The 27,199-nt window shown below is 43.3% G+C and overlaps 1 protein-coding gene across 1 annotated transcript in view; it reads right to left on the bottom strand.

The window, feature by feature from the left end:
• The window catches only part of MGAT4A (alpha-1,3-mannosyl-glycoprotein 4-beta-N-acetylglucosaminyltransferase A), a 172,755-nt gene that overhangs the window by 85,810 nt on the left and 59,746 nt on the right, over nt 1-27,199 (bottom strand). Inside the window, exon 3 of the mRNA XM_082245267.1 lies at nt 3,832-3,999. Coding sequence (XP_082101393.1) covers nt 3,832-3,999 — 168 coding nt within the window. The remainder of the gene's footprint in view (nt 1-3,831; nt 4,000-27,199) is intronic.

The raw sequence follows: 27,199 nt of genomic DNA, 5'->3' as shown, positions 1-27,199 counted from the left end.
AGTGTGAACAGGCCCTTAAACAGTAACTCCACTTTTGTTGAGAAAAAAAACATTCCCCTCTGGGTGATCTATAACAACCTTTGTTGCAGATTCCTACTTTTTGTTATTTTGAAGAAATCCCTGTTTGTTCCTCCGTGCCTCTGTGCTGAGTGGGTGTAATGGGAGTGGTTTCATAAGAATCAATCAGCTGTGTAGCTGCAGAGCACTAATGAGGAAATCTGCTGGGCCTGCATCCCTTTGGATGTGTTCCTATTGGGAGTATCTCACCAGAAATTACATTGTTGTTCCAGGGGATGCCAGAAATCTGACTTGTATCTTAGGCAGACTTCTGGGAAAATTAGTGAGCCAATCACACAAGTAGGAAGTTATGTTTCTGGGGTGTGGTCAGTACACATTCTGTGTACAAAACACCTCCAGGTATCCATATTGTATTGCATTTTTAGAACATTACAGTGGCTGCAGATTGAGAAGGAAAGGTCATTGTGATAACATCCAATTACAATATAACTTGTGTCGCAATTGTATATGCTATATTGTTTTTTCTTTATTTGCTATTTTTTTTTTCCCCCACGAAAGTTGTGTAGTTATTTCTTCTCTATAAAGAAGGTTTTAATTGGTTTCGAACAGCTTAGAAACACCTGTTGGTTACTTATATTAGAAGGCCATGATCTCCTCACAGATTTCAATGACTGTGCTGTGAACTTTGAAAACACAGAACATGGAAATGCAATAGTTTTAGTAACTAAAAACTGCTAAATACCTTTTCTCATCAGCTGTATGTAGCAGGTCTTGTGACTTCTATCAGTGTCTGGCTGAGCACTGGTTACCCACTTTACCACCGGAGGATTTTCCTGCTTAACGTCCAGGCCACTTTTTGTAACTTGGCCCTGCGTGACTTTAACTGACAATTGCGCGGTCATGCAACGCTGTACCCAAACAAAATTTATGTCCTTTTTTCCCCACAAACAGAGATTCCTTTTGGTGGTATTTGATCACCTCTGCGCTTTTCATTTTTTGCGATATTAATAAAAAAAGAGCATATATTTTGCAAAAAAATTGACATTTTCTACTTTGACAGTTAAAAAATAACCAATATATTCAATTGTTGTCATATATTTAGGCCAAAATGTATTTAGCTACATGTCTTTGACAAAAAAATCCTCAATGATCGTATTTTTAACCACTTTAAGACCGGAAGATTTTACCCCATTCCTGACCAGGCTATATTTTGCGATTCGGCACTGCATTACTTTAACGGACGATTGCGCGGTCATGCAACGCTGTACCCAAATTAGATTTATGTCCTTTTTTCCCCAAAAATAGAGCTTTCTTTTGGTGGTATTTGATCACCTGTGCGATTTTTAATTTTTGAAAAAAAGAGCGACAATTTTGAAAAAAAAAAAACAATATATTTTTTACATTCTGATATATAACATTCCTAAAAAAATGTAAAAATCAAATTTTTTTTAACATTTTAGGCCAATTTGATTTCTGCTACATATTTTTGGTAAAAAAAAAAAAAAATCACAATAAGCTTATTTTGATTGGTTTGCGCAAAAGTTATCGCGTTTACTAACTACGGGAAAGATTTGTCATTTTTATTGTTTTTTTTTTTAACTAGTAATGGCGGCAATCTGCGATTTTTTTTGCAGGACTGCGACATTGCGGCGGGCAGATCGGACCCTTGACTGACATTTTTTACACTTTTGGGGGTACCAGTGACATTACTACAGTAATCAGTGCTATAAATATGCACTGTTACTGTAATAATGACACTGGCAGAGAAGGGGTTAACTTTATTGGTGATCAAGGGGTTAAATGTATGCCTCATGCTTACTGACGTGTGTGGGGGGAGGGGATTGTGTGACACAGACACAGATCGCAGGTTCAGCTATGCTGAATCCTGTAATCTATCCCTGTCTGTCACATAGGAGATCCGCCCGCATTGTTTACACAAGTGGGCGGATTTACTCACTCGGATTTACTGCCCGACGATCGGGGAAGAGCGGCGGTGATCACCGCCTCTCCTCCCCTGGCCCGACTCCCGCCTGTGTCTGAATACAGCGGGAGCGAGCCTCCGGCGGCACGCGCGCGCCGCCGAGAGGGGGCGGGATCCAGCGACGTAGGTCTACGTCGCTGGACGATATCGAGCCACTTTGCCACCAGTACCAGCTCAGTGAGCGGTCGGCAAGTGGTTAAAGCTTGTAGGAGGAGTTTTCATTTTGCTCTGACTGTCCTTTAACCACTTTACCACCGGAGGATTTTGCGGTCTTCAGTCCAGGCCACTTTTTGCGATTCGGCGCTGTGCGAATTTAACTGACAATTGCGCGGTCGTGCGATGCCGTACCCAAACGAAATTTACGCCCTTTTTTTCCCACAAAGAGAGCTTTCTTTTGGTGGTATTTGATCACTTGTGCGATTTTTACTTTTTGCGCTATAAACAAAAAAAGAGCGTTTATTTTGAAAAAATAACAATATTTTTCACATTTTTTTTATATGAAATTCCCCCCCAAAAAAATGTAAAAATCTAATTTTTTAAAAATTTTTGGCCAATTTGTTTTCTGCTACCTATGTTTGGTAAAAAAAATCACGATAAGCGTATTTTGATTGGTTTGCGCAAAAGTTATTGCGTTTACTAACTACGGGAAAGATTTCTGTCATTTTTGGTGTTTTTTTTTTTTAACGCGTAATGGCAGCGATCTGCGATTTTTTTTGTGGGACTGCAACATTGCGGCAGACAAATCGGACCCTTGACTGACATTTTTGACACTTTTGGGGGTACCAGTGACATTACTGCAGTAATCAGTGCTATAAATATGCACTGTTACTGTAAAAATGACACTGGCAGTGAAGGGGTTAATTTTATTGGAGAGGGAGGGGTTAATGTATGCCTGGTGCTTACTGACGTGTGGGGGGGGGAGGTGACTGAGTGACAGAAGGACAGATCGGATGTTCAGCTATGCTGAACACTCTGATCTGTCACTCCCTGTCACTATGGAGATCCCAGACGATCGGGTAAGAGCAGCAGCGATCGCCGCTGCTCCTCCCCTGGCCCGACTCCCGCTGCGAATGAAAACAGCGGGAGCGCGCCTCCGGCGGCACGCGAGCGCCGCCTACAGGGGGAGGAGTCCAGCGACGTAGGTCTACGTCGCTGGACGGGATCGTGGCAAAGTGCCGCAGTAGCCTCCATGTGAGCGGAGGTAAAGTGGTTAAGGCTGCAGGACCCCCGACCCTCGTATATATCAGTCTTGTGACTTCTATCAGTGTCTGGTTAAAGCTTGTAGGAGGAGTTTTTGTTTTCCTATGACTGTCCTATCAGGCTGCAGGACCCCTGACCCTATGGACAGTGCTGATTGGCCCTGTGCCGATTACATGCACCCTCCCAAAAAAAAAAAAATCTCTAGCAATACACACCAAACTAAGCATGTGCAGAGCGCCCCCAGGGCTCTGTACTATCAGGAGATGATTGGGGACAGGGGAAGAAGGGGAGGATCAGAGAAGACAGGATCAAACAGCCTTTTTACACAATGCAGAGGATTTACCCCTTAGGTTCCACAGTGAGTATAACCAGCATGTTTTACTGCATATACAGACTGATTTTACGGTTGTGCTTTAGTAACACTCAAACAAAATATAAGAACAACAAAATTGAAAAATATAATGCTTTCAAAATTTTTAGGTCTTTAAGCCTAGTAAGATCATCATGGCTCCTTTTTCGCAGATCAATAGCTTGCAACAATTACGCAGTATAGATACTCGCAGATATGCGTTTTGTCCCAGGGGACTTACAGGGTCACTGAAAGCAGTGTAAAATCAAGATTTTTTTTTTACCTGAAAAGTGACTTAATGCATCTCTGCTCCCATTTGCCTCAGAAACTGCTTTCCGGAACTGTTCTAATATTGCATGTAGCTCGGATGAGCGCTGTAATGTTCGATGTTCAGCAATGCGCAGGCGTTCCTTTAAAGCATGAAATTCTCGCTGATAGGCAATCAATTTCTCTGCAGAAAAAAAATAATAATTCAGCTGTGGAATATAGAGAGCCCTTTATTCATACATAACTAAAGCCTGGAATCACAAAGTTATTAATGCAATTCTTGAAGACAAAATTAAAAGGTCTGCTAATTAGGTTCCCCCACCCCTCTTCCCCTGTAAAAATCACTGAGTATGAAAACTATGATAAATACTGACCGGGGTGCTTACAATGATCAGCTTTTATTCATTTATGTAAAGTCTTTATCCCAAAAGTAAAAAAAAAAAAAAGAAAAGGCGCCGTAACTGCTTAATTGGTGTTAGATGAAGTTCGGCTCTAACTTAATAATCAAGTCCATCTACATCTAACTCTAACCTCTCCCAAAATTGACAATGCTGCTCTCCAAATGGGTCTCTTTTGCTCCTAGATCCAAAATGGAGGCACCCCAGGACAGGAAGTTTGTTACTGGCCAGATCACCAGGTGAAAAATAAGCAAAAAGCATAAAAAAAGAAAACTAATGCAGCCACTACACTTTAAAAAGTAGCTCCACTTTTGTTAAGAAAAAAAAAACAAACAAACAACAATTTCCTCTGGGTAATCAATGTACAATGCAGGACTTTTAACAAACTTTGTAGAAGAATCCTACTTTTTGTTGCTCTGAAGAAATGGCTGTTAGTCTCACTATGTCCTTTTTATTTGAAGTAAATTGCACAATACATACACTTCATTCATTGCACTGTAGCAGTGCGATGCTTTGTGCTGCTGTACAGTGCCATGCGATTCTGTACAGTGCGCTGCAATATAATGCAGCAGCTTCTGGCTGCATTGCAGTGTGAATGGTACACACAGGAAACCATTGTTTTCTGTGTGTCCTTGCAGTGACAGGTGTTTTACAATGCAGTAAAACATCTGTCACCGCACAATGTGTGAATTAGCCCTGAGCACCAGTTTACACCAGTGCAGCTTTGAAATCGTGCTACTTCAGTGCAATTTCAAAGCCACATATCAGTGCGATTTGCACCTCTGATTTCATTGCAGCTCATTTGACAGAAGTCTATGCAAGTCGCAATGAAATCGGAAAGAAAATTGTACAGGAACCTTTTTCAAAATCGCTGTGACACGAGTCGCGGCAATTTGAACAGTTCCATAGCTGGCAATGGGTGCAACTTGTCATGCGATTTGGAACTGTCAAATCGCATGACAGATCACACCGATGTGAACAAGGGCTGAATCTGAGATGAAGGAACTGGCTCATAATAATCATCTGGTGCTCTATCATTGTTGTAATGAGAAAAGCTGCAGTGTCTGCAGCCCTGTAGAAGTATTTAACCCTTAGAGAGTATCTCACCAACACTATTCCTATTGCAAGGGATGCCTAAAACGGGACATGTATCTTAGAGCAGATTTCTGGGAAAATTAATGATCCAATCACACAAGCAGGAAATTATATTTCTGGGGAAGTTCTGTACACCAACGCTGTACAGAACACCTCCAGGTTACCATATCGCATTGAATTTTAAAAAAAAAATGACAGAGACTGCAGGAAAGGAAAGGAAAGATAATTTTAAACAACATAGCTCTTGTAGCAATTGTATATGTTACATTGTTGTTATTTTTTTACTTGCTATATATTTTTTCAATTAAATTGAAGTAACCCTTTAAGGATTGGTAAGATGCAATCATTTACATTTTGAATTTCGGGTTTAATACCACTTGAATCTTTTTTTTCTTTTGTTTTTTTTTTGTTTTTTTTAATTTGTTAGAAAGCAAAGCGTAACTCCACTTTTGTTGAGAAAAAAACATTCCCCTCTGGGTGATCTATGTACATTACAAGGATTGTAACAACCTTTGTTGCAGATTCCTACCTTTTGTTATTCTGAAGAAATCCCTGTGTGTGTGTTTGTGTCCATGTGGGAAAGTGAGTCGAATGGAAGTGGTTTCATAATTATCAACCAGTTGCGCATCTGCAGAGCACTAAACGAGGAAACCTGCTGTGCCTGCACCCCTTTAGAAGTGTTCCTATTGGGAAAGGGACCTATTGGTCTCTGCTTTCTTATGGAATGGACAAAATCCTAGGATCAAGTTGCAGGTACTCCAGCAACCATGGAAACAAGGGGGACTAGCGGTACCAGATTTCCTTAGCTACTATCTGGCGGGACAGCTGGTGTTCGCTCATAGGTGGTTGACCCTCCTAGAGGATGATGCGACAGTTGCTCTGTAGGCTGCGTTAGTAGGCTCCTACGAGGCCCTGTCTCATCTTCTGCTCAGAGGTATTAAAGCCCCTTACCCCATCACTACCTCTATGAGAGTCACAATTAGAGCTTGCGTGGCAGCTGGCAGGACAGAATCTTGAAGTACCCAGGTAATATCACCACACTCCCCATTGTGGAATAATCCTCAGTGTAACGGCACCCCGGACACAAAAGGGTTAAAACCGTTTAGGAGATCTTCCCCTTCCAGAGCTACAGGCACAGCTACTTGCAGGACACCAAACTCCCGAACTGGAAACCAAGGAATGATGCGAACAGTGTAGCTGGATCCTTATGAATGCTGCATACAGCTGAATAGGAAAAACCATAGGAGGGGTTTACACTCCTAGCAGTCAAACTGGAACAGCATACAATAAATCCCCCCCCCCCCCCCCCCCAATAACGAGACAAAGCTCCGAGTTGAGGGTAAAATAGGAACATTTATTGGAAGAACACAGCACACTTTTATACAGAATTTGAAACATCCTGCCCCCAACAACCGCTTTCCTATTGGTCAATTGTAAAGTACCTGCAGTTCCCCATAAGGTCCTCTCCAGCCATGCAAATGAGGGATTGAAAATGAGTCAGCAGTGATTGGTCAGATAGCTTGACCAGAAGGACTGCCATGTGCAAGGAGACAGAAGCCCCAGGGGGCAATCAATGTACACAATAGTCAGACACAGAACAATGGTTCCCTAACGAGCCCTCAATACACATTACTCTGAGTGTCAATACATCCCTTAGCAGACAACAGGTGAGGTCATTAGCACACCTGACAATAGGTGAATGGAAAGCCACCTCAGACCAAAAGCAACATTGTTTAGACAGCCCGTCTCCACATTGAACTTCCTGGAATGACCATATTAGGAGTGCACTTCCTATGCCTTACAGTTTACAGGAATAAGGTTTAGCTTCCAGGATAGAGGCAAGACTCCATTAGCCACATGGTTAAAGAAACACAAAAAGACACAAAAATGCATAACTCCCAGTCTACTGAACAGAACCCCCACATTCAACCCATCCCCAGATAGCCTGGATCTGAGCGCTCAACATATCCAAACAGCGCTCAGATGCCACAAACACAGTCAAATCGCCATGGGGTTTACATTTAGCATGGGCTGATGAGAGGGTCCATAGTCACATTGCAGGAGGCGAGCAACCAGGCTTCTCCAATGCCCAGTGGCGAGATTGGTCTCGTCACACTCAGTTTCCACATTTATTTAAATTCTCAGACTCCATTGTCTGGACCAAATATGGTATTAAGAGGGTAGCAGATATAGTCAAGAATGGCCCACTTTTACAGTTTGATGACATGAAATCCAAATTGAATCTACCCAACTCCCATCTGTTTCGTTACTTGCAATTGCGGCAAGCATACAACTCTCAGTTTGGTACCTTACCAATCACAATGCAAGAGAGTGATATGGAAATTTTTCTCAGAAATGACTATTTAGATAAAGCATTGTCTAATATTTAAAAGCAACTATTTGTAGATACCTATAGAGTCCTTGAGCCTTGCAGAACAGCATGGGAAAAGATGTTTTCCCAGATGGATGAAGATGACTATGACGATGTTTGGGATATACTCTCGGTTGGTCTCTACTAGAGATCATCTCATTCAATATAAATTTCTACATTGTATATATCTTACCCCGGCCAGATTGGCCAGAATTTTTCCCTCCTAGTCATCCTGTTGTTGGTGGTGCAACTCACCTGGAGTGAATTTCCTGCATACATTCTGGGATTGTGTGGCCATACAGAAGTTCTGGTTGGAAGTGGCTGAATGCATAGAGAAGGTTATCACTCTCTGTGTTAGGCCCAGTATTGAAGTGTGCCTTTTGGGATTGGTGGATGCTCTAACTCCAAAGAGAGTAATATGCACACTGTTGACTCTGATAGGAAAAATGATAGTACTCTCCTGGAATAAGCCTACATCCCTCCGCCATTCAAGCATGGAAGGCGCTTGTAAATAAAGCACTCCCCTTTTATAAAGCCACTTATGCCAGTAGGGGGATAACTAATAAATTCGAGAAGGTGTGGGGTGGTTGGACAAAGAAAACCTCTACAGTGTCTGATTAAACTGGGTGTACCTAAAAGGCCCTTGATACGCTTCATGTAGTAATTGTCTGGGGTTGTGTCCAGGATATTTGTGTTGAACTGGCGATGTACCCATGAACAAATGCCAGCCTAGTACTGACTCCTTGGCATGGTGGCTTGTTGGAAGAACACTGGTGTTGGGAGACTGGCATGGTGGCTTGTTGTAAGAACACTGGTGTTGGGAGACTGGCATGATGGCTTGTTGTAAGAACACTGGTGTTGGGAGACTGGCATGATGGCTTGTTGTAAGAACACTGGTGTTGGGAGACTGGCATGGTGGCTTGTTGGAAGAACACTGGTGTTGGCAGACTGGCATGGTGGCTTGTTAGAAGAACACTGGTGATGGCAGACTGGCATGGTGGCTTGGAAGAACACTGGTGTTGGGAGACTGGCATGGTGGCTTGTTGGAAGAACACTGGTGTTGGGAGACTGGCATGGTGGCTTGTTGGAAGAACACTGGTGTTGGGAGACTGGCATGGTGGCTTGTTGGAAGAACACTGGTGTTGGGAGACTGGCATGGTGGCTTGTTGGAAGAACATTGGTGTTGGGAGACAGAATTGCAGAATTCTCTTATGTTACGCTAGCCTGAAAAAGATATGAGGGTTGAAACGTTCCATTATACACGTTAACCTCTGAGCTCTGCTATATGCCTTGTGCTGAAGCTTTGTTTGTTATTGTAAATAGTCACCTGATGTTCAGGCTGTTTTGACTATCGGTATGGTCTTTTTACGTTTTGTAATGTTTTATAAACAGATAAAAAGAACAAAAAAAAAGAATAATAAAATGAATTTTCAAAAAAAAAAAAAAAAACAGTGCGCAGTCTACTCAAATTATTGTATGAGGTTTAGGTAGACAGACAGTTAAATCAGTTTATTACTAAAATAGTGCCACTTTTGCCGCTGTCCTTCTCATCATTGCTCTTCTCTATTTATTATAAAATACTACATGGCATTAAAATGCCACTTACTTGAAACTAGGAACTCTATCTAGGGTACTAGTAAATGATCCCCTTTACAAATCTAAACAAGACATCTTTATACACTGTATTTGCTAACCAATCTACTGTTCATGATGTCAAGTTCTATTCTCGTCAAGCTGTCAGCATTAGGCCATTCACTCTATTATGTGATATGATCGAGATTAGCAGACTTCAAGCTTTTGTCTTTGTGGTTTAGGTTATCCACACAGTAAGCAGATTCAAACAAAATGGACCGTTGCATTGAAGATCACCATGATCAGACACGTTGGTGATTAATGATAAACCACTTAAGGATCGGGCCTATTTCTGACATTTGTTGTTTACAAGTTAAAATCAGTATTTTTTGCTAGAAAATTATTTAGGAATCCCCAAAACATTATATATATATTTTTTTAGCAGAGACCCTAGAGAATAAAATGGAGATTGTTGCAATACTTTTTTACACCATAATTGCACAGCGGTCTTACAAACACAATTTTTTGGGGAAAAAATACACTTTTTTTAATTAAAAAATAAGAAAACAGTAAATTTAGCACCCAATTTTTTTCTATAATGTGAAAGATAATGTTACGCCGAGTAAATTGATACCTAACATGTCATGCTTCAAAATTGTGCACGCTCTTGGAATGGCTACAAACTTTGGTACATAAAAATCTTCATAGGCGATGATTTAATAATTTCTACAGGTTACCAGTTTACAGTTACAGAGGAGGTATAGCGCTAGAATTATTGCTCTCGCTCTAATGATCGGGGCGATACCTCACGTGAGGTTTGAACACCGTTTACATATGTGAGCGTGACTTGCGCATGTGCTCGCTTCTGCGCGCGAGCTCAGAAAAACGGGACACTTTAATTTTTTCTTTTCTTATTTATTTTACTTTTTATTTGTACACTTTCCCTTTAAAAAAAAAAAAATTTTGATCACTTATTCCTATTACAAGGGATGTAAACATCCCTTGTAATATACATAAGCAGGACAGGTCCTCTTTAATGTGAGATCTGGTGTCAAAAAGACCCCAGATCTCACATTTAACCTAAAAAGCAATAAAAAAGGCCGTTGGGCAGAAGTGAAGTTTGACGTCGATCCGGTCCTCCAACGGCATAGAGTTGAGTGGGGGCCATCTTGCCCTCACTCGACTTTCTGCCCATCAGGCGAAGGGATTGGATTGTTTTCCCCGCTACCGACTCTGGTAAGCAAGGAAAACAACCAGGAAGCGGCGGGAGGGGGGTGAGCACCTCTCCCACTGCCCATAAAAGTGATCCTGTGTCAAATCTGCCGCTGGGACCACTTTTATGTGAAAGAGGACTTTCGGCCGTGTAAGAAAATAGCTATCTGCTGCCATAACGCCCGTATTTAACGTCAAAATAACCACGTAAATACGCGGTGGGCGGTCCTGAAGTAGTTAAAATATGCAGAGCAGCATTAACTGTAGAATGTAGCTTTTCTCAGTATAAATGCATATATTTCTATCCGTTTATTTTTTAACAATATTGAGGATGACTTAGATACCATCCAGTTAGAGCCGGTTCACATTAGCGCGACGCGACTCCTTACTACTTCGGGGGTGACTTGTGCATTACATTGCACCACGACTTTGGAGTGACTTGCATGGACTTCACATAATGGAAATAGTACAGGACCCTTTTTCTAAGTCGGAGTGACTTGTGTCGCTCCTATTAGAACAGGTCCTGTAGCGGTCAATGGACCGTGAGGGAGCGCGACTTGTCAAGCTGACAAGTCGCCTGACAAGTTGCGCTAATGTGAACCCGCTCTTAGACATGAATATGTTGCATTTAAAGCAATCTCCAAAATAAGTATTTTTATTTGCATATTGGTGTGCTTTGTGTATTTCTTCCAGATCTGTGCAGTGTGAGACTTTGGCTGTGTGCAGGAGCCTCCTGTAATAAAGACCAGTCACTGCTGTTTCTCTATGTCCTTGTGTTTGTTTTCTTTGTTTTATAACTACAGTCCTTGTGTAGGGTGACTGGTCTTGTATCCGCCCCCTCCCTTGGTTTTCTACAGGCTGCCTGTAATGGATAGAGGTGTTGGGTCCTTCCCACAGCTCAGTTCTCTGCACAGACTTTGTGCAGCACAGTGATGAGATTATTGCTACTTTTACAGTGGGTATAGAAAAAGAAAAGAATCAAAATGAAGACAGACACAGTTTTAGTTTAAGAGCCGGTTCACACTGAGGCGACACGACTCCTTACTACTTCGGGGGCGACTTGTGCAGTCCCGTGCACCACGACTTCGGAGCGACTTGCAGGGACTTCACATAATGGAAGTCTATGCAAGTCGCTCCGAGGTCGCCCCGAAGTATTACAGGACCCTTTTTCTAAGTCGGAGCGACTTGTGTTGCTCCTATTAGAACGGGTCCTGTAGCAGTCAATGGACCGCGAGGGAGCGCGACTTGTCAGGCTGACAAGTCGCCTGACAAGTCGCGCTAGTGTGAACCGACTCTTAACCAGCTGTATTTACTAATGCAACTTATAACATCCAAGTGAAAGATATAACACCAACACGTCAGAAAAAATAAAACACATTCAAAAACAGGATCACCGAGTTGGAAAAAGGACCCCTCTTATGTTAGTATTTTGTTGGACCACATTTAACTTTAATTACAGGCTTTACTCTGTTGGGATATTTCTCTACTAAGGTTGCACATGTAGACTTTCCAATATTTGCCCACTCTTCTTTCATTCCACAGATTTTCAATGGGGTTTAAGTCTGGGTTCTGACTAGGACATGCACCATTTTTCTCCTTTAACCACCATGTGGTCATTTTTGCTGTGTGCTTTGGGTCATTGTCATGTTGGATGGTAAACCTTCCCATTTACAACTTACGCTATATTATTTTTTCTTTATTTGCTATTTTTTTTCCCCACGAAAGTGGACTTACTTTTTCAATGAAAGCTTTTTGTGCCTGGAGATTAGCTTTAAACTGACTTAAGTGGGGTACACACTAGTAGAAAATCTGCCAAAAATTCCTGTCCAAGGTTAAAATCGTATGATTTTTGGCTAGTGTGTACAAAACTTTCAGCAGCCAATGCCGACATTTTCAGCGAAAAAAAACGGAGGGACAAACACCAAAATTTTCATCGTCCACCCTCAGCACGACCAATTTTTGTTTAATGTGTACGCAGTACGTCTGAGAAAAATCGGATACGAAGGACAGCACATGATCGGAAGTTGCTGACGAGCTGGAAGTTTATCATAAAAAAACAGAAATGGATAGTTTGTATCTATATTCTGAACTGAGCACCAATTCTCTCTCTCTCTATCTATCTCCATCTATCCACACATTCAGTGTACAGGGGATATGTAAAGTCTATACACCAATGTTGATATGTCAGAATACAGAAACCTCGGGGGTCACACGTATACGCAGGGCTGCTGTTAGAAATCGCTGGGCCCCGTACAGACTACCTGGCAGTGATCAAAGAGACAGAGAGAGAGAAACAAAGTTACAAATAAAATCCTGAGTAGAGATAACATTAGAGCCAGTGCTGGGAGGGGGGCCCACACAGGGAGGGGGAATAGTGAAGGGTCTCTTTCTCAACAGATAAAAGCTGATAGCAGGGAGAAGGACAGATCAGATTTAGGTGCTGGATGAAGATTTCTGTATTTGTTGTCCATCACTAATCCCCCTCTCTTTGTGGGCCCCCCGTGTGCTCGGGCCCCCTACAAGAGGGCTGGTGGTCCCCCCCCCCTATCAGCGGCCCTGCGTATACGTACTTATATCACACTCTACAAACAAACGTCCCCAAGAAAAAGAAAATCGGACGAGAAATTTCGTGAACATTATGCACTGTCAACTAAAAACGGTAATGAACGCTGAGCAAGAGAAAGAAAAATCGGAGGATATTTTGTTCAATTTTCGTCAAGTGTGTACAAGCCTTTAGGGACAATAGCTTACCTAGGGATATCAAGTACAAATTATATTGGTACTTGCATTGTGTAGCTCACTTTAGCCCTACTAAAACACTATGAATAATTTGCTATTTGTTTTTGTTCACAAAAAAAAGGAAAAAAACTCCAATACAAACATGTAGTGGTGTTCTGTTCAAAAGGGAAAAAAATGTCACTGGAGATTTCAGTGCTTATTAAATATTTACTCTAATTTCCTTTCCATATTAATGCAAACTGTAATGTAATTTCCATGCTTTATGTAAGCACAGCAGTACATTACAATTAGGCTACTCAACTATGGCCCTCCAACTGTTGCGGAACTACACATCCCATGAGGCATTGTAAAACTCTGACATTCACAGACATGCCTAGGCATGATGGGAATTGTAGTTCCTGAACAACTGGAGGGTCATCGTTTGAAGACCCCTGCTTTATACCCATGACTATCAGTCGGAGATGTTCCATACACATCACCGCATTGGACCAAGAGGTCAATAGCTCTGACTAAAAAAATGGATTGCATTGAAATGTTCAATATCCGCAGCCAGACAAGCTCTGAATTTCCTACTAAAGTAATACAAATTCTAACAGAGCGCACATACTTTGAAGACATAGTCACCATTCACTTATATAACTCCTTCAGGAAGCAAAAGGTTGAGCTGTGAAATCAGCACGACAGTAATGCTTCCCATTGACAGTAGAGTACGGATGGATCCGACTGCCCTCAGGGCAACTAGGCTTCCAAGTGCTGCAGAGAATACCATCAACTTACAAGGTCAACTCTGGCAAACTCGCACATTTAGGTCTTTAGGAAGATATAAAAGGGGAAAGAGAAGAGCAGTGGGCACTGCCAGCACCCCTTATCTTGATGGAGTATACCGACAACAAAGAAAGATTTTATACTTTGTCCAATCAGAGTTCCCCCACAGATGTTTGCATATACAGCCATGAGATTTTGTCAATCTATGTTTGGCAGGAACAGGCCATTGTTGTCGCATATCTATGGGTTTCTTAAGGCCGGCCATACACGGTCCGAATCTCAGCCAGTTCGGCAGGATGCGGCCGAGATTCTAACCGTTATAGGGCAGGATGAATGTACCCAGTTGATCGATCGATCAACTTGGGTACAACCAGCCTGCTGGATTCCCTTGCAGCTGCTATAGCCGCTAGTTATAATCACTGTCTGCTCCCAGCGGCATTGGCTCCCCCCCCCCCCCCCCCACGAGATTAAAAATCCTTAAGATAGATACAATTTATTTTTCTACAAGCAAACATGCAGGCCTTCTTTTATCGATGTGTTAATTTAGGCCTCATTCACACAGGACATTTTTCAAACTCTCTTTTAGAAGCCTTTCCTCCTGGCAGTAAAAACCCCCTGATGCTGTAAAAGTGTCTAACGCTTTTACAAGCATTTAGACTCGTTTATAGGCGTCAAGCTCATGGGCGTGATTGTAAAGTCTTTGTTTTTTTTTATAATAAAAAATATTACCAATTTATATTTACCTGCTCTGTGCAGTTGGTTTTGCACAGAGCAGCCCGGATCCTCCTCTTCTCGGGTCCCTCTTCGGGGCCCCTCCCTCCTGACAAATGCCCCCACAGCAAGCAGCTTGCTATAGGGGCACCTGAGTCGAGTCAGAGCTCTGTGTGTCCATCCAGACATGGAGCTGCAACCTGGCCCTGCCCTTTCTCTTCTCATTGGCTGACTCACCTTGATTGACAGCAGCGGGAGCCAATGGCACCACTGCTGTGTCTCAGCCAATGAGGAGGGGAGACACTGCTGCAACATTGCTGGATCTACATGGGGCTCAAGTAAGGAATAGGGGGGTGGAGGGGGCTGCTGCACACAAAAGGTTTTTTAGTGCATAGAATGTATTAAAATAAAAAACCTTCTGCCTTTACAACCAATTTAATTGGCCAGAATAATATTTTATTCGGGCCACTGAAATAAATTAAATACTCAAGCGCTAAATAAGCCTAGTGTTAACAGGCGTTTAGATGCGTTTACAAGCGTCAAGTGTTTTTTCTGCCAAAACTCTGCTGCTCCTGGACTTACTGGCAGTGATCTTTCTATCTCTAAAAGACCCTGCCTCTAAATGCTACTAAAAGCCTATGTGTGCATGGAAACACAGGCTAACACGCAGGGGAGTTTAGAGGCAGAAAAAAAATGCAGTTGCCCCTAGAAGCAGTTGCAAAAACATCCAGTGTGCATTAAGTCTTATTCTACACGAGTATTAGCAATGTATTTTTGGATTTTCTTTGCTGGGGTCAGTTGACTTGTAGTCATTTAGAAGGAGGAAACCATTTATTAGTCTTTAAAAAAAACTAGAACAGGAATTCCCAAATATTTTACCAGATTACTGTCCGTCACACTGTCACTGTGTGAGGACTGGCCTGGGGTCTGTAGGAGTTAAAAAAATGCCTCAACATTGGAGATCAGTTGGAGTAAAAATGGCACAACTTTGGTATTCAGTGGGAGTACAAAATGCCCGTGTCAGTGGAAGTAAAAAAAATGCTTCAATATCAGAGGTCTGTGGATTAAAATCCACAGACCACTGATCACAAAAAAAAATCCCGTGTCGGTGGTCACTAGGAGTAAAAAATGCCCCATATCATTGGTCAATAGGTTTAAAAAATACCCCCTTATCAGTGGTTAGTAGGAGTAAAAAACATCCCTGTGTTTGTAGAGATAGAAAATGCCCCTACATCACTGGTCATAGAAAATGCCCCTACATCACTGGTCATAGAAAATGCCCCTACATCACTGGGCATAGAAAATGCCCCTACATCACTGGGCGTACAAAATACCCCTACATCACTGGGCGTAGAAAATGCCCCTACATCACTGGGCGTAGAAAATGCCCCTACATCACTGGGCGTAGAAAATGCCCCTGCATCCCTCAAGGTAAAAAAATGGCCCAAAGTTTGTGATCATTGGAGTTAAAAAATGCAACACCATCAATGATCAAATGCCCTAGTATCAGTGGTCTGTAAAAGTAATCACAGAAGTAATAAATGCCTCTGCATCAGTGTTCAGTAAAAAATGTCCCTGCATCAGTTGACAATGGGAGTAATAAATGCCTATGTCAGTGGTCAGTTGGAGGAATGGTCCCCCTGTGTCAGCGGTACCCCTGTGCCAATGAACTCTCCCAGCATTGGTGATCAGTGGTACATACCTGTGTACAGGTTTCATGTTCTGCACCACTCATCCAGAAGGTGTCACAGCTGGGACAATAGAGGTATCATCAGGAAGGAAATGACTTCATCCAGTAATGCCTGTGTTGAAACCCTCTGAGTCTGAGAGCCAAGCAACTGCTACCATTTTGCATATAATGGCTCCAGCGGTCTCGCTTGCATTAACCACTTCAGTTCCGGAAGGTTTTACCCCCCTAATGACCAGGCCATTTTTTGCGATACGGCACTACATTGCTTTAACTGACAATTGCGCGGTCATGCAACGCTGTACCCAAATTAAATTAATAAAAAGTGTATACTGATTGGTTTGCGCAAAAGTTATAGCGTTCAAACTATGGGATATATTTATGGACTTTTTACTTTTTTTTTATTGTTTTTATTAGTAATGGCAGCAATCAGTGATTTTTAGTGGGACTGCGACATTGCGGCAGACAAATCTGACATTAAGTGACACTTTTTGGGGGACCAGTGACACCAATACAATGATCAGTGCTAAAAATATTCACAGTTACTGTATAAATGACACTGGCAGGGAAGAGGTTAACATTAGGGGCAATCAAGGGGTAAGTGTGCTCCTAGCGAGTGCTTTTTAACTGTGGGGAGAATGAACTGACTGCAGGAAGAGAGAGATCTGTGTTCCTGGTTAGTAGGAACACAAGATCTCTCTCTTCCTGTCTGACAGAGTGAAAGTCTACCTTCTCTACATAAACTGTCATTCTCCTGAATGATCGCTGGTGGCTGGCGGCCATCGCGGCTGCCGGACCCGCTGATTGGCTCCCGCTGTTTCCAACCACAGCAGGAGCGCGGCTCCGGTGGTGCGCGCTCCCCTCTAGAGCCCATCTACAAAATCACGTACAGGCACATGATTTTGCGCTTAAGGGCCGCCCTGCCGCAGTAAATGTACGTGGGGCGATCCTTAAAGCGGAGTTCCACCCAAAAGTGGAACTACCGCTTTAGGTAGTTCTAACCCCCTGACATGCCACATTTGGCATGTCATTTTTTTGGGGGGGAGCGGGAACCTAGTTTTGACAGGTACCCGCTCCCACTTCCTCTCGGAGCGAAGCGGCGTCCTGAGCGGAAGTTCTCCTCTCCCCCTCCCTCCCTGCAATCTTCTGGGACATGTCAGAGGTCCCAGAAGATTGCCGGCCAATCACGACGCATAGCGCAACTCGCACATGCGCAGTGCGTACCCGGCTGTGAAGCCGCAAACTGTCACAGCCGGGTGCCCACACCAGTGATGCCGGCGCCGCAGAGCAGAGAGGGAGAAGACGGCGCATCGCTGGACATGGTACAGGCGAGTGTGTGTTTAGGCTGGAACTCCGCTTTAAGTTGTTAATAAACCCTGTTTGTTTTGCAGAGCTCAATCTATGGCAGGCAGTGGGCCATAGTTTGGGGTCACCTAAGCTAGAATGTTTTCTGCCCCAGTTGTTTTAAATTGTAGGTAAAGTCAAAGGTGTTTTTAAGGTTTGAATAGAATGTTGAAGGGTAAGAACCTAAGTCCAGTTTCCATTGGGATCTGCGTTTATGGGGGAGGGAGATTCGCCCTATTTGTACTTGTGACTATTTTCTTCAGTACGCAAAATGATGTGACAAACAAATCTATGAGTTGTTGTGGAAAGAAGAGGTGAGAGGAAATCTTCCAATGGGAAGCCTTTTTTGGTGATAAAGTTTTAAAAGGAGGTAGTTCCTTGCTTTTTAGTGCAGTGTTTCTGAGACAAGAAGTGAAGGGAAATCTCTCCAATGGGATAAAGACAAAAAAATTCCAAATCATTTCAATATCAAATGCCAAAGCCAATGTTGCCCAATGAAATTGTTGCATTTGAAAGTTCAACAAGGATGAGGCTTAGTGCCAGGAGGGGGGAGAGGTTTAATCTGGACTTTGGCATAAGTCAAGTCCCCATGAAGAGCCTAGGCCTAGGATTCAAGGGGTCTCCACAGGAACAGCCAATATAACTACTCAAAGAAATTGGTTTCTTTCTGCTTCAATATACACTGCTCAAAAAAAATTTAAGGAACACGTTGAAAACAGATCAGATCTCAATGTGGAAAAATCTCATGCTGGATATCTATACCGATATGGACTGGGTAATGTGTTCGGAACGAAAGGATGCCACATCGTTTGATGGAAATGAAAATGATTAACCTACAGAGGGCTAAATTCAAAGACACCCCGAAAATCAAAGTGAAAAAATGATATAGCAGGCTAGTCCATTTTGCTGAAATTTCATTGCAGCAACTCAAAATGGTACTCGGTAGTCTGTATGGCCCCAACATACATGTATGCATGCCTGACAAGGTCGGGACATGCTCTTTTTGAGACAACGGATGGTGTCCTGGGGTATTTCCACCCAGATCTGGACCAGGGCATCACTAAGCTCCTGAACAGACTAAGATGCATTCTTGTGGCATCAGATGGACTGAAACATAATGTCCCAGAGGGGTACTTTTGGATTTAGGTCAGGCGAGCGTGGGGGCCATTCAATGGTATCAATTCCTTCATCCACCAAGAACTGGATGCATGGTCTCTCCACATGAGGCCGGGCATGGTTGTGCAACAGGAGGAACCCAGGACCCACTGCACCAGCATAGGGTCTGACAATGGGTCCAATGATTTCATCCAGATGCCTAATGGCAGTCATTGTGCCATTGTCTAGCCTGTAGAGGTCTGTGTGTCCCTCCATGAATATGCAGCGTCCCACTCATGACATGTGGGAACTGCAAATGTATTACTTCTTTGTCATCGCTGTATTGCATGTCATTTTGCATTTGTCATTTGTTAATCCCTGTTCATAGGCTGGTCAAGTGTGCTTCATACTTCCCACCACAAGATGGGGATAGCACCACTCTGGGATATCTATCCCAGCTCAGGTTTATCTGTGGTCAGTTGTTGAGTTCAGGAAGTCAGTGTACAGAAGAGAGAAGCTCCATGTGAAGGTGACAGAAGGTCAGTCCAGAGAGGGACAAATTGGAACTGCTCAAATCAAAGGGTAAAAGCCAACCAAACGACAGCAAAGACCTTTGAGAATAAAGGTGAAGGATTCCTTAGCCACTGGCAACCTCACCAAATTTCACTGGATTCTAAAAGGACCAGAAACAAGTAAGCATTATACTGAACCACAGCCTGAGTCAAGACCTACCAAAACCTATTAACAGTGGATCAGCAGAATTCCTCTATTTACCCAGAGACTGTATTCTATCTGGATGTTTGTACTGCAATCAAAACCAGTCACAGTAAAAGTTGCGAGTTGTATCCTACCACTGTCTACCTCATTCTTCACTATTGCTATTACAACTGGTTGTACCACCATTAACGGTACTGGCGTCACGACAAATACCATCAAGGGACCCAGCCGCCACAAGCACTCTAAACACCCCTGTCATCACGGGCACCTCAACCACCATCTTGGCTGGCGTTTCCCTATCACAGAGCGTGCCCCGGAGGATTTCGTGCTGTCTTCCTCTTCACTGTGCGACCAGCCCAGGGAGGCTTTCTGCTAACCGTGAGTAAACTGATGAACTGTATTATTGCTGTCTCTCATCGGCCCACCGTGCACCTCACGTGTCGCCCCTGTGGTTCTGGCTCGTTGCATAAAAATTTAGCGTCACGAACAGGATATTAACCCCTGCGCCTTATCTAAAAGACTGTCGCATCAGAATAAGCCCCTTTGCTTTATTGAGAGACTGTTTACTTATTGCACACTGTGTGGGGCCACAGAACTGTTTCAAAGTCGCATGGAAGTGTTATCCCAGTTATCAGCATAAAAAAATCGCAGCATCCAAAGTGAGAAAATCAGACGTTTGTGTGTCAACAAAACTGCTTGCTGTATTTGAATTGACTGTTTCTATTCACTTAAAATGGCTGCCGGAGACCTTCTTGTTTAAAAATTTCTGCGCCATCACTGTGGATAAGTTAGTGATACCCCCTGAAGAGCGGGAAATTTTGGTGCCACCCATTTATGCAAAATTGTCCAGCCAGCCCGCCTTACCTTTGCTGTGTCAATCCTGGGTGGAGAGTGTGACAAGCGCACGCCCCAGAAGTCACGAGACTTTGCATGCAAGCAAAAGAAGAGAAAATAATCGCATTGCTTGCCGTCCGAGCAGTAATCGCAACCTGTCAGCTGCCTCTACTAACTATAAGTAGAACTAATAGCAGGAACGCTGCCAGAGACCCAAAATCAACATTGCTGCAGCATTGTATTCAGCTGGAATAAAATTCTTAAAAGGGACATACACCCGCAAGACAGCGGTCGCCCATAGCAACGCCGCACAAAAAGTGCCTAAAAACGCATTTGACTTACCTAACTATAATTCACCTGCTGTCACCATGTCTGTGCAGGAAGATGACGTGCAGCCTGACCTCAGCGGACCCCCTGCAGCAGCTGCAGTCAGTCCCAGTGCAATACCAACCACTGCAGCACCAAGCTTAATGCCTTTAACCATGCCTTATTATTTTGGGGCCCCCTGGTTCCCACGATATTCTGGAGAAATTCATACTTTAAAAGGGACTTTAAAGAAAAAATTCTTGCTGTGTTCAGATTGTACCCTGTACCCCAGATGGAGATTCTTCTTGCGCAATTGGAAGGAGCTGCGCTCAGAGAAGTGAAATCTTGGCCGAGCTCAGAGAGAAAGACCATGGAGCAGATTTTTGAACGTCTCTACACCACCTTTGAACCCAGAACCGTGTCAGAGGTCAAGATGAGGTTCTTCAGCAAGAAACAGCAATCTGGTGAGTCACTCAGAGACTTTGCATTATCTTTGCAGGAAGCCCTTAGAGCTGTTGTCCAAGTAGACCCCCGTGAGGCAGAGAATCAGGACAAAACCCTGAAAGAACAATTTATTGAAGGCGTCCATACAGACAGACAATCTAAAGAGCCAACTAAGAATGTTAGCCGCCCAACATCCAGGAGCTACCTTCTTAGATTTCAAAGAATTAGCTATCAGCATACTAGGAAAAAGCCCACCAACAGAACCTGTTAAATCTGTTGAAGTGCCTGTATCACAGCTGGTTACCCCTGCAAAGTCTTTACCTATAGTCAGTCAGGCAACCCAAGCTCCAGTTCCTGACGCAGTTGCTGCCTTGACTCAGCAAGTCCATTTCCTGACTAAAACTCTGGAAAAAGTCCACCAAAAGTTGGAACAATGGGAGAAACCATTAATGCTAGAGGATGAGAAACCTGTGTCCAGAAGACTCTTCCCCTCTAATTATAGAGAGACTTATTCCAGAAATTCTGGCGGACGCCCCCCTGACCGCACTAGTACCCCTAAGCGGCCAATCTGCACGTACTGTCACAAACCAGGCCATACAGAAGCAACCTGCTGGCAGTTAAACGGGAAACCCCCGAGGCCAAGGACCACCCCTTGGGAGGTAAACCAATAGGTCCAGAAGATCCCCACTGGATGCCAAGATACGTTGGATCCCGTCCAGAAGTGACACTTCAAATAAATGGAGTTCCTTTTGTTGCCCTAGTTGACACCGGATCCCAAGTCACCACTATCCAACAAGCAGCCTTTGAAAAATACTGGGATCAAAATCAGCTTACCCAGCCTCATAGCCAGTAACGGCAAACCCATACCAGTCCATGGTTATTGGGAACCTACCATTCAATTAGGAGGAACTACACTACCTCGACAAGGCCTTATTGTGGTACAAGTCAGAGACAATAAAGGCCCGTACACACGTACCGATCGTCGGCATACAAACGTCGGTGGACGAAGGATCTGCCGATTGTACGCGTGTTAGTATGGTGCCTCCGACAGATGTCTGCGCACAATCCGCGGACAAAAGTCTTTCTTGCAAACATGAAAATATTTGTATGCCGACACCAGAACGGACGATTGTTCGCCTGTCAGTACACAATTCGGCCGACAGACCGCAGATTTGCAAGACTGGGCATGCTCAGAAAATAGAAAACACAGGGAAAGTTAACCATTACATGACATCACTTCTGCAGTCGGCGGACAAAATTCTTGTGCTGTCCTTGTGCTGTCTTTGCACTTTTCAGCAGACACCGACATCCCGGGGAGAAAAGAGGAACATTTGTAAGCCGACCATCGGTACGCGTGTACGGGGCTTAACCCTAACCCTCCAATAGTCCTAGGAATGAATGTCCTCAGGAACTGTTATGTTGAGATGCTAGAAGCCTTGCACCAGTTAGTGCCTACTGCCTCTCCTGATTCTAAGAAGGTGATCCAACAAACCATCCGTGTACTAAATGCGCAACAGAGATTCACCAACGAAAAAGGAGAAATTTGCTGTGCCCGCATCCGGGATAAGCAACCTGTGATCCTCAAACCCAACACCGAAACTCTCTTGTGGTTCCCGAGCTGTAGTCGGAATTCAAGGTCAAGACTACCAAGCCCTGGTAGAGCCTGTTGTTTTGGAAGACTATCCTCTAGTTAGAGCTGCAAGAAGCCTAGTAACCGTCTCTGAAGGTAAAGTGCCTATTCGACTCCTAAACTTGAGTGATAGCAGTGTAACACTAACAAAACACCGTCCTATAGCACAGCTAATCCAAGTCACTTTTCAAGATGTCATCAGTGTGGCTACAGCTACCACAGAGCAAATTACCCAGAGACAGAACCCACAGGACCAAAATGTAAACACATCCTGGTGGAAAGAACTTCATGTGGGAGATGCTTCCACACCAGCAAACCAAATTGAGGGAGTACTAAAAATTGTGAAGGAGCTTCACTGTGCCTTCAGTAAGCATTCCACAGACTATGGAGAAGTGGATATCATCAAGCACTCCATCCCTACAGGTTCACACCCACCGATCAAGGAAAGATATCGGCCTATACCACCAACTATGTACCAATCCGTAAAGCAAATGATCCAAGAGATGAAGGACTCCAATGTCATTAGAGACAGCCATAGTCCATGGGCTGCACCTCTAGTCCTTGTCCGTAAAAAGGATGGTAACATCAGATTCTGTGTGGATTACAGAAAAATTAACCAAATCACCCACAAGGATGCTTACCCTTTACCACGCATAGAGGAATCTTTGACAGCTTTAGGATCTTGAGCCTACTTCTCTACCCTTGATTTAACCAGTGGATACTGGCAAGTACCTATGGCACCTGAAGATCGTGAGAAGACTGCATTTACCACCCCTATGGGCCTATTTGAGTTCAACTGCATGCCTTTTGGACTTTGCAATGCGCCCGGAACTTTTCAAAGATTAATGGAGCGTTGTTTAGGACACAAAAATTTTGAAACCGTCCTGTTGTACTTAGATGATGTCATCATCTACTCAAAATCTTATGAAGATCACTTGAAACATTTGGCCGAAGTTTTTCAAATCCTCATTAAACATGGACTCAAAGTCAAACCATCTAAGTGCTATCTACTGATGACAGAAGTCAAATACTTAGGGCATATTGTAAGCTCTGAAGGTGTTAAACCGGATCCAGAGAAGATAGCCGCAGTCCGAAATTGGCCTACTCCTACTACAGTGAAAGAAGTGAGGAGTTTTTCTCAGTTTCGCAGGATACTACAGACGCTTTATTCCTCATTTTTCCCAAATTGCGGGGCCAATATTAGAACTTCTGAGAGGACATCCTAAGAGGTACCAAAAGTCTCCAATACCAGTTGAATGGAACACAGAAAGAGAAATTGCCTTTCAGCTCCTAAAGAAGAAGTTGACAGAACCACCAATCCTAGGCTATCCAGATTACCAGCAGCCATTTCATCTTTACACAGATGCTAGTAAGAAAGGTCTGGGAGCTGTCCTGTCGCAAGTACAAGAAGGTAAAGAAAGAGTTATTTCCTACGCTAGTAGATCTCTTAGAGGTACTGAAAGAAATGACCAAAACTATAGTTCCTTCAAATTGGAATTCCTCGCACTCGTGTGGGCTGTTACAGAAAAATTTAAAGATTACCTTGCCGCAACACCATTTGTAGCCTTCACAGATAACAACCCGCTAGCACATCTTAATACCGCCAAGCTGGGAGCATTGGAACAAAGATGGGCCTCACGCCTAGCTAACTACGATTTCACCATAAAATACAGAACAGGAAAAGCAAATGAAAATGCGGATGCATTATCCCGTCTGCCTACCCAAGAAGACCCTACTACACAGGAAGAGGTTTGGGAAGAGGTAGAAATGCCAGCTTTTTACAAAAATTTTGCCCAACAAGACATTATCACCATCAAAGGAAGAAAAGTCCTTAACCTTCAACAACAAGTGGATCCAAGATCCCAAGTGGACAAAGAAAGGTGGATCAAGCTGCAAAATGAAAGCAGAGTGTTGGGAGAACTGCAAGATTTCTTCACCAGCGGAAGAACACCTGAAAGAATTCGCAGAAGAAATGCTGATCCAGAATTGTCAAAACTTTGGAGACACAGAAAACATCTTTTCCTACAGAATGGCCTACTATTAAGAAGAACTTTAGACCCAATTACCTGGGATCGTCTATACCAAATCTTAATACCACGCCGAGATGCAAGAATCATTCTTGAAATGTATCATGAGCAATCAGGACACTTTGGCGTGCAGAAGACAGAAGCTACCATCCGTAGAAGATTCTATTGGATTGGGATGAGAGGAGACATTGAAAAGTGGTGTCGAGAATGTTCCACCTGTGCTGTTGGAAGAAATGAAAAACATGACCAAAAAGCACCCTTACATCCCATTGTAAGCAGAACACCGCTAGAAATAGTTGCAATTGACCATGTGAAGCTGGAACCAAGTCGCTCAGGTTACACATACGCCATGACCATTATTGATCACTATACCAAATTTGTTGTAGCCGTGCCTGTCAAGGACTTGACCGCTAAGACAACTGCAGATGCCTTCTGGAAACATTTCCTATTGCCATATGGATGCCCAGAAAGAATCCTTACAGATCAGGGATCTGCCTTCGAGTCACAACTCTTCAAAAAACTGTGTACATTTCACAATTGCCAGAAAATCAGGACCACAGCCTACCACCCCCAAGGGAATGGACTTTGCGAGAAAATGAACCAAACTTTAATTGAGATGTTAAGAGCAGTACCACCTGCTACAAGAAGTGATTGGCCTACTCTATTGCCTCAATTGATGTACACCTACAATAACACCATTCACTGTTCTACTGGATATACACCTTACTATCTCATGTTTGGCCGACAAGGTAAACTACCTGCTGACCATACTTTGGGCGTACAAGTGCCTGATGCAATCAACCCTCTACCAAAGACTGATTGGGTGAGTGAGCACCAAAGACGTCTAATTGATGCACAAGAAATTGTTCAACATTGCATGGAACATGCTCATGAAAAGCAACAAAAAGATTATAACCAATCCGCCAAAGCAGAACCTCTCAAAATTGGTGACCATGTGTGGTTAAAAAAATGACCATCGCACCAGCAAGTTAGATAGCAAATGGGAGAGAGAACCTTACACCATTACAGCTATTCTCAATCCAGAGACTCATACTTATGAGATCACTAAAGAAAACAAATCACGTGTAGTACATCGCAATCGCCTTAAGTTATGTCTCAAGGAAAGTACTCAAGAAGAAACTCTTCAAGAAGAAGCTGTCCAAGAGGAAACACAATCCATAGAACCAGAGCCTACAAAATCATCTGATTCAGAGGGTCCACTACAGTCTTTTGGAAAAGCATTATTAGACTCTGATCCTTTACAGTGGTTCCTTACACCATGGCTCAATATCTTAGTGCCTGCCAAGACCAATACAACCACACTTCAACAAGAGGAGCTATCTCAAGAAGTGTCTACTACAGCTCAAGAGACACACAAATCCCTTGAAACAAGGCCTGTAGAAACTCAGCCGCTACGAAGATCTGACAGGACTACAAGAGGACAACCACCTGTATGTTATAAGGATTTCCTACACCAGCAGTCGAGAAGACAACTACCAGCCCTGCCATCTCATTGTTAAATGCATCCTTACATCTTCTGATGTTCCAAAGTGAGAAGAAGACTTACTTGTGATATCATGTTTATTTCCTTTAAAGGACTTTTTAAAAGGACTACTTACCTACTGTTTTGCAACGTTCAAGCCTGCACCCGGAGATAGACTTTCACGTACCTGAGCCTCCGTGATATTCTTCTGTTGACATTTTCCTGTGCCCAGGGAACGGACTCATACCCTGTGAGCCTCCTGAGATGTTATTTTTGTTTTGTTTTTCCTTTTTCCATCTCATCACGGACTATTCTGGTTTTGCCATACATCACCAGTCTTCAGAGGAAAAACTACACCCCTTTTTGTCACCTTTTGACACATTTCGTTGTTGCCTGAGATATGTTTGCCTAACCCATTTTACTTGCAGATACAAGAAGTACAAGAATGGGGTTATGTTGTTATTTCCTATGCATGCATGCATGCTTTTCCCTTTCTCTTGTATCTTACAGGAAGACACAACATCGAGTCAAAAATGTGTCGAGGTCGACACACGTTTTACCATGGGGGTATGCAGCGTCCCACTCATGACATGTGGGAACTGCAAATGTATTACTTCTTTGTCATCGCTGTATTGCATGTCATTTTGCATTTGTCATTTGTTAATCCCTGTTCATAGGCTGGTCAAGTGTGCTTCATACTTCCCACCACAAGATGGGGATAGCCCCACTCTGGGATATCTATCCCAGCTCAGGTTTATCTGTGGTCAGTTGTTGAGTTCAGGAAGTCAGTGTACAGAAGAGAGAAGCTCCATGTGAAGGTGACAGAAGGTCAGTCCAGAGAGGGACAAATTGGAACTGCTCAAATCAAAGAGTAAAAGCCAACCAAACGACAGCAAAGACCTTTGAGAATATAGGTGAAGGATTCCCTAGCCACTGGCAACCTCACCAAATTTC

The sequence above is a fragment of the Pelophylax lessonae genome (genome assembly GCF_965119305.1).
Source record: "Pelophylax lessonae genome assembly, chromosome: 2".
NCBI classification, from domain to species: Eukaryota; Metazoa; Chordata; class Amphibia; order Anura; family Ranidae; genus Pelophylax; species Pelophylax lessonae.
This window is presented reverse-complemented; position numbering and strand designations above follow the sequence as displayed.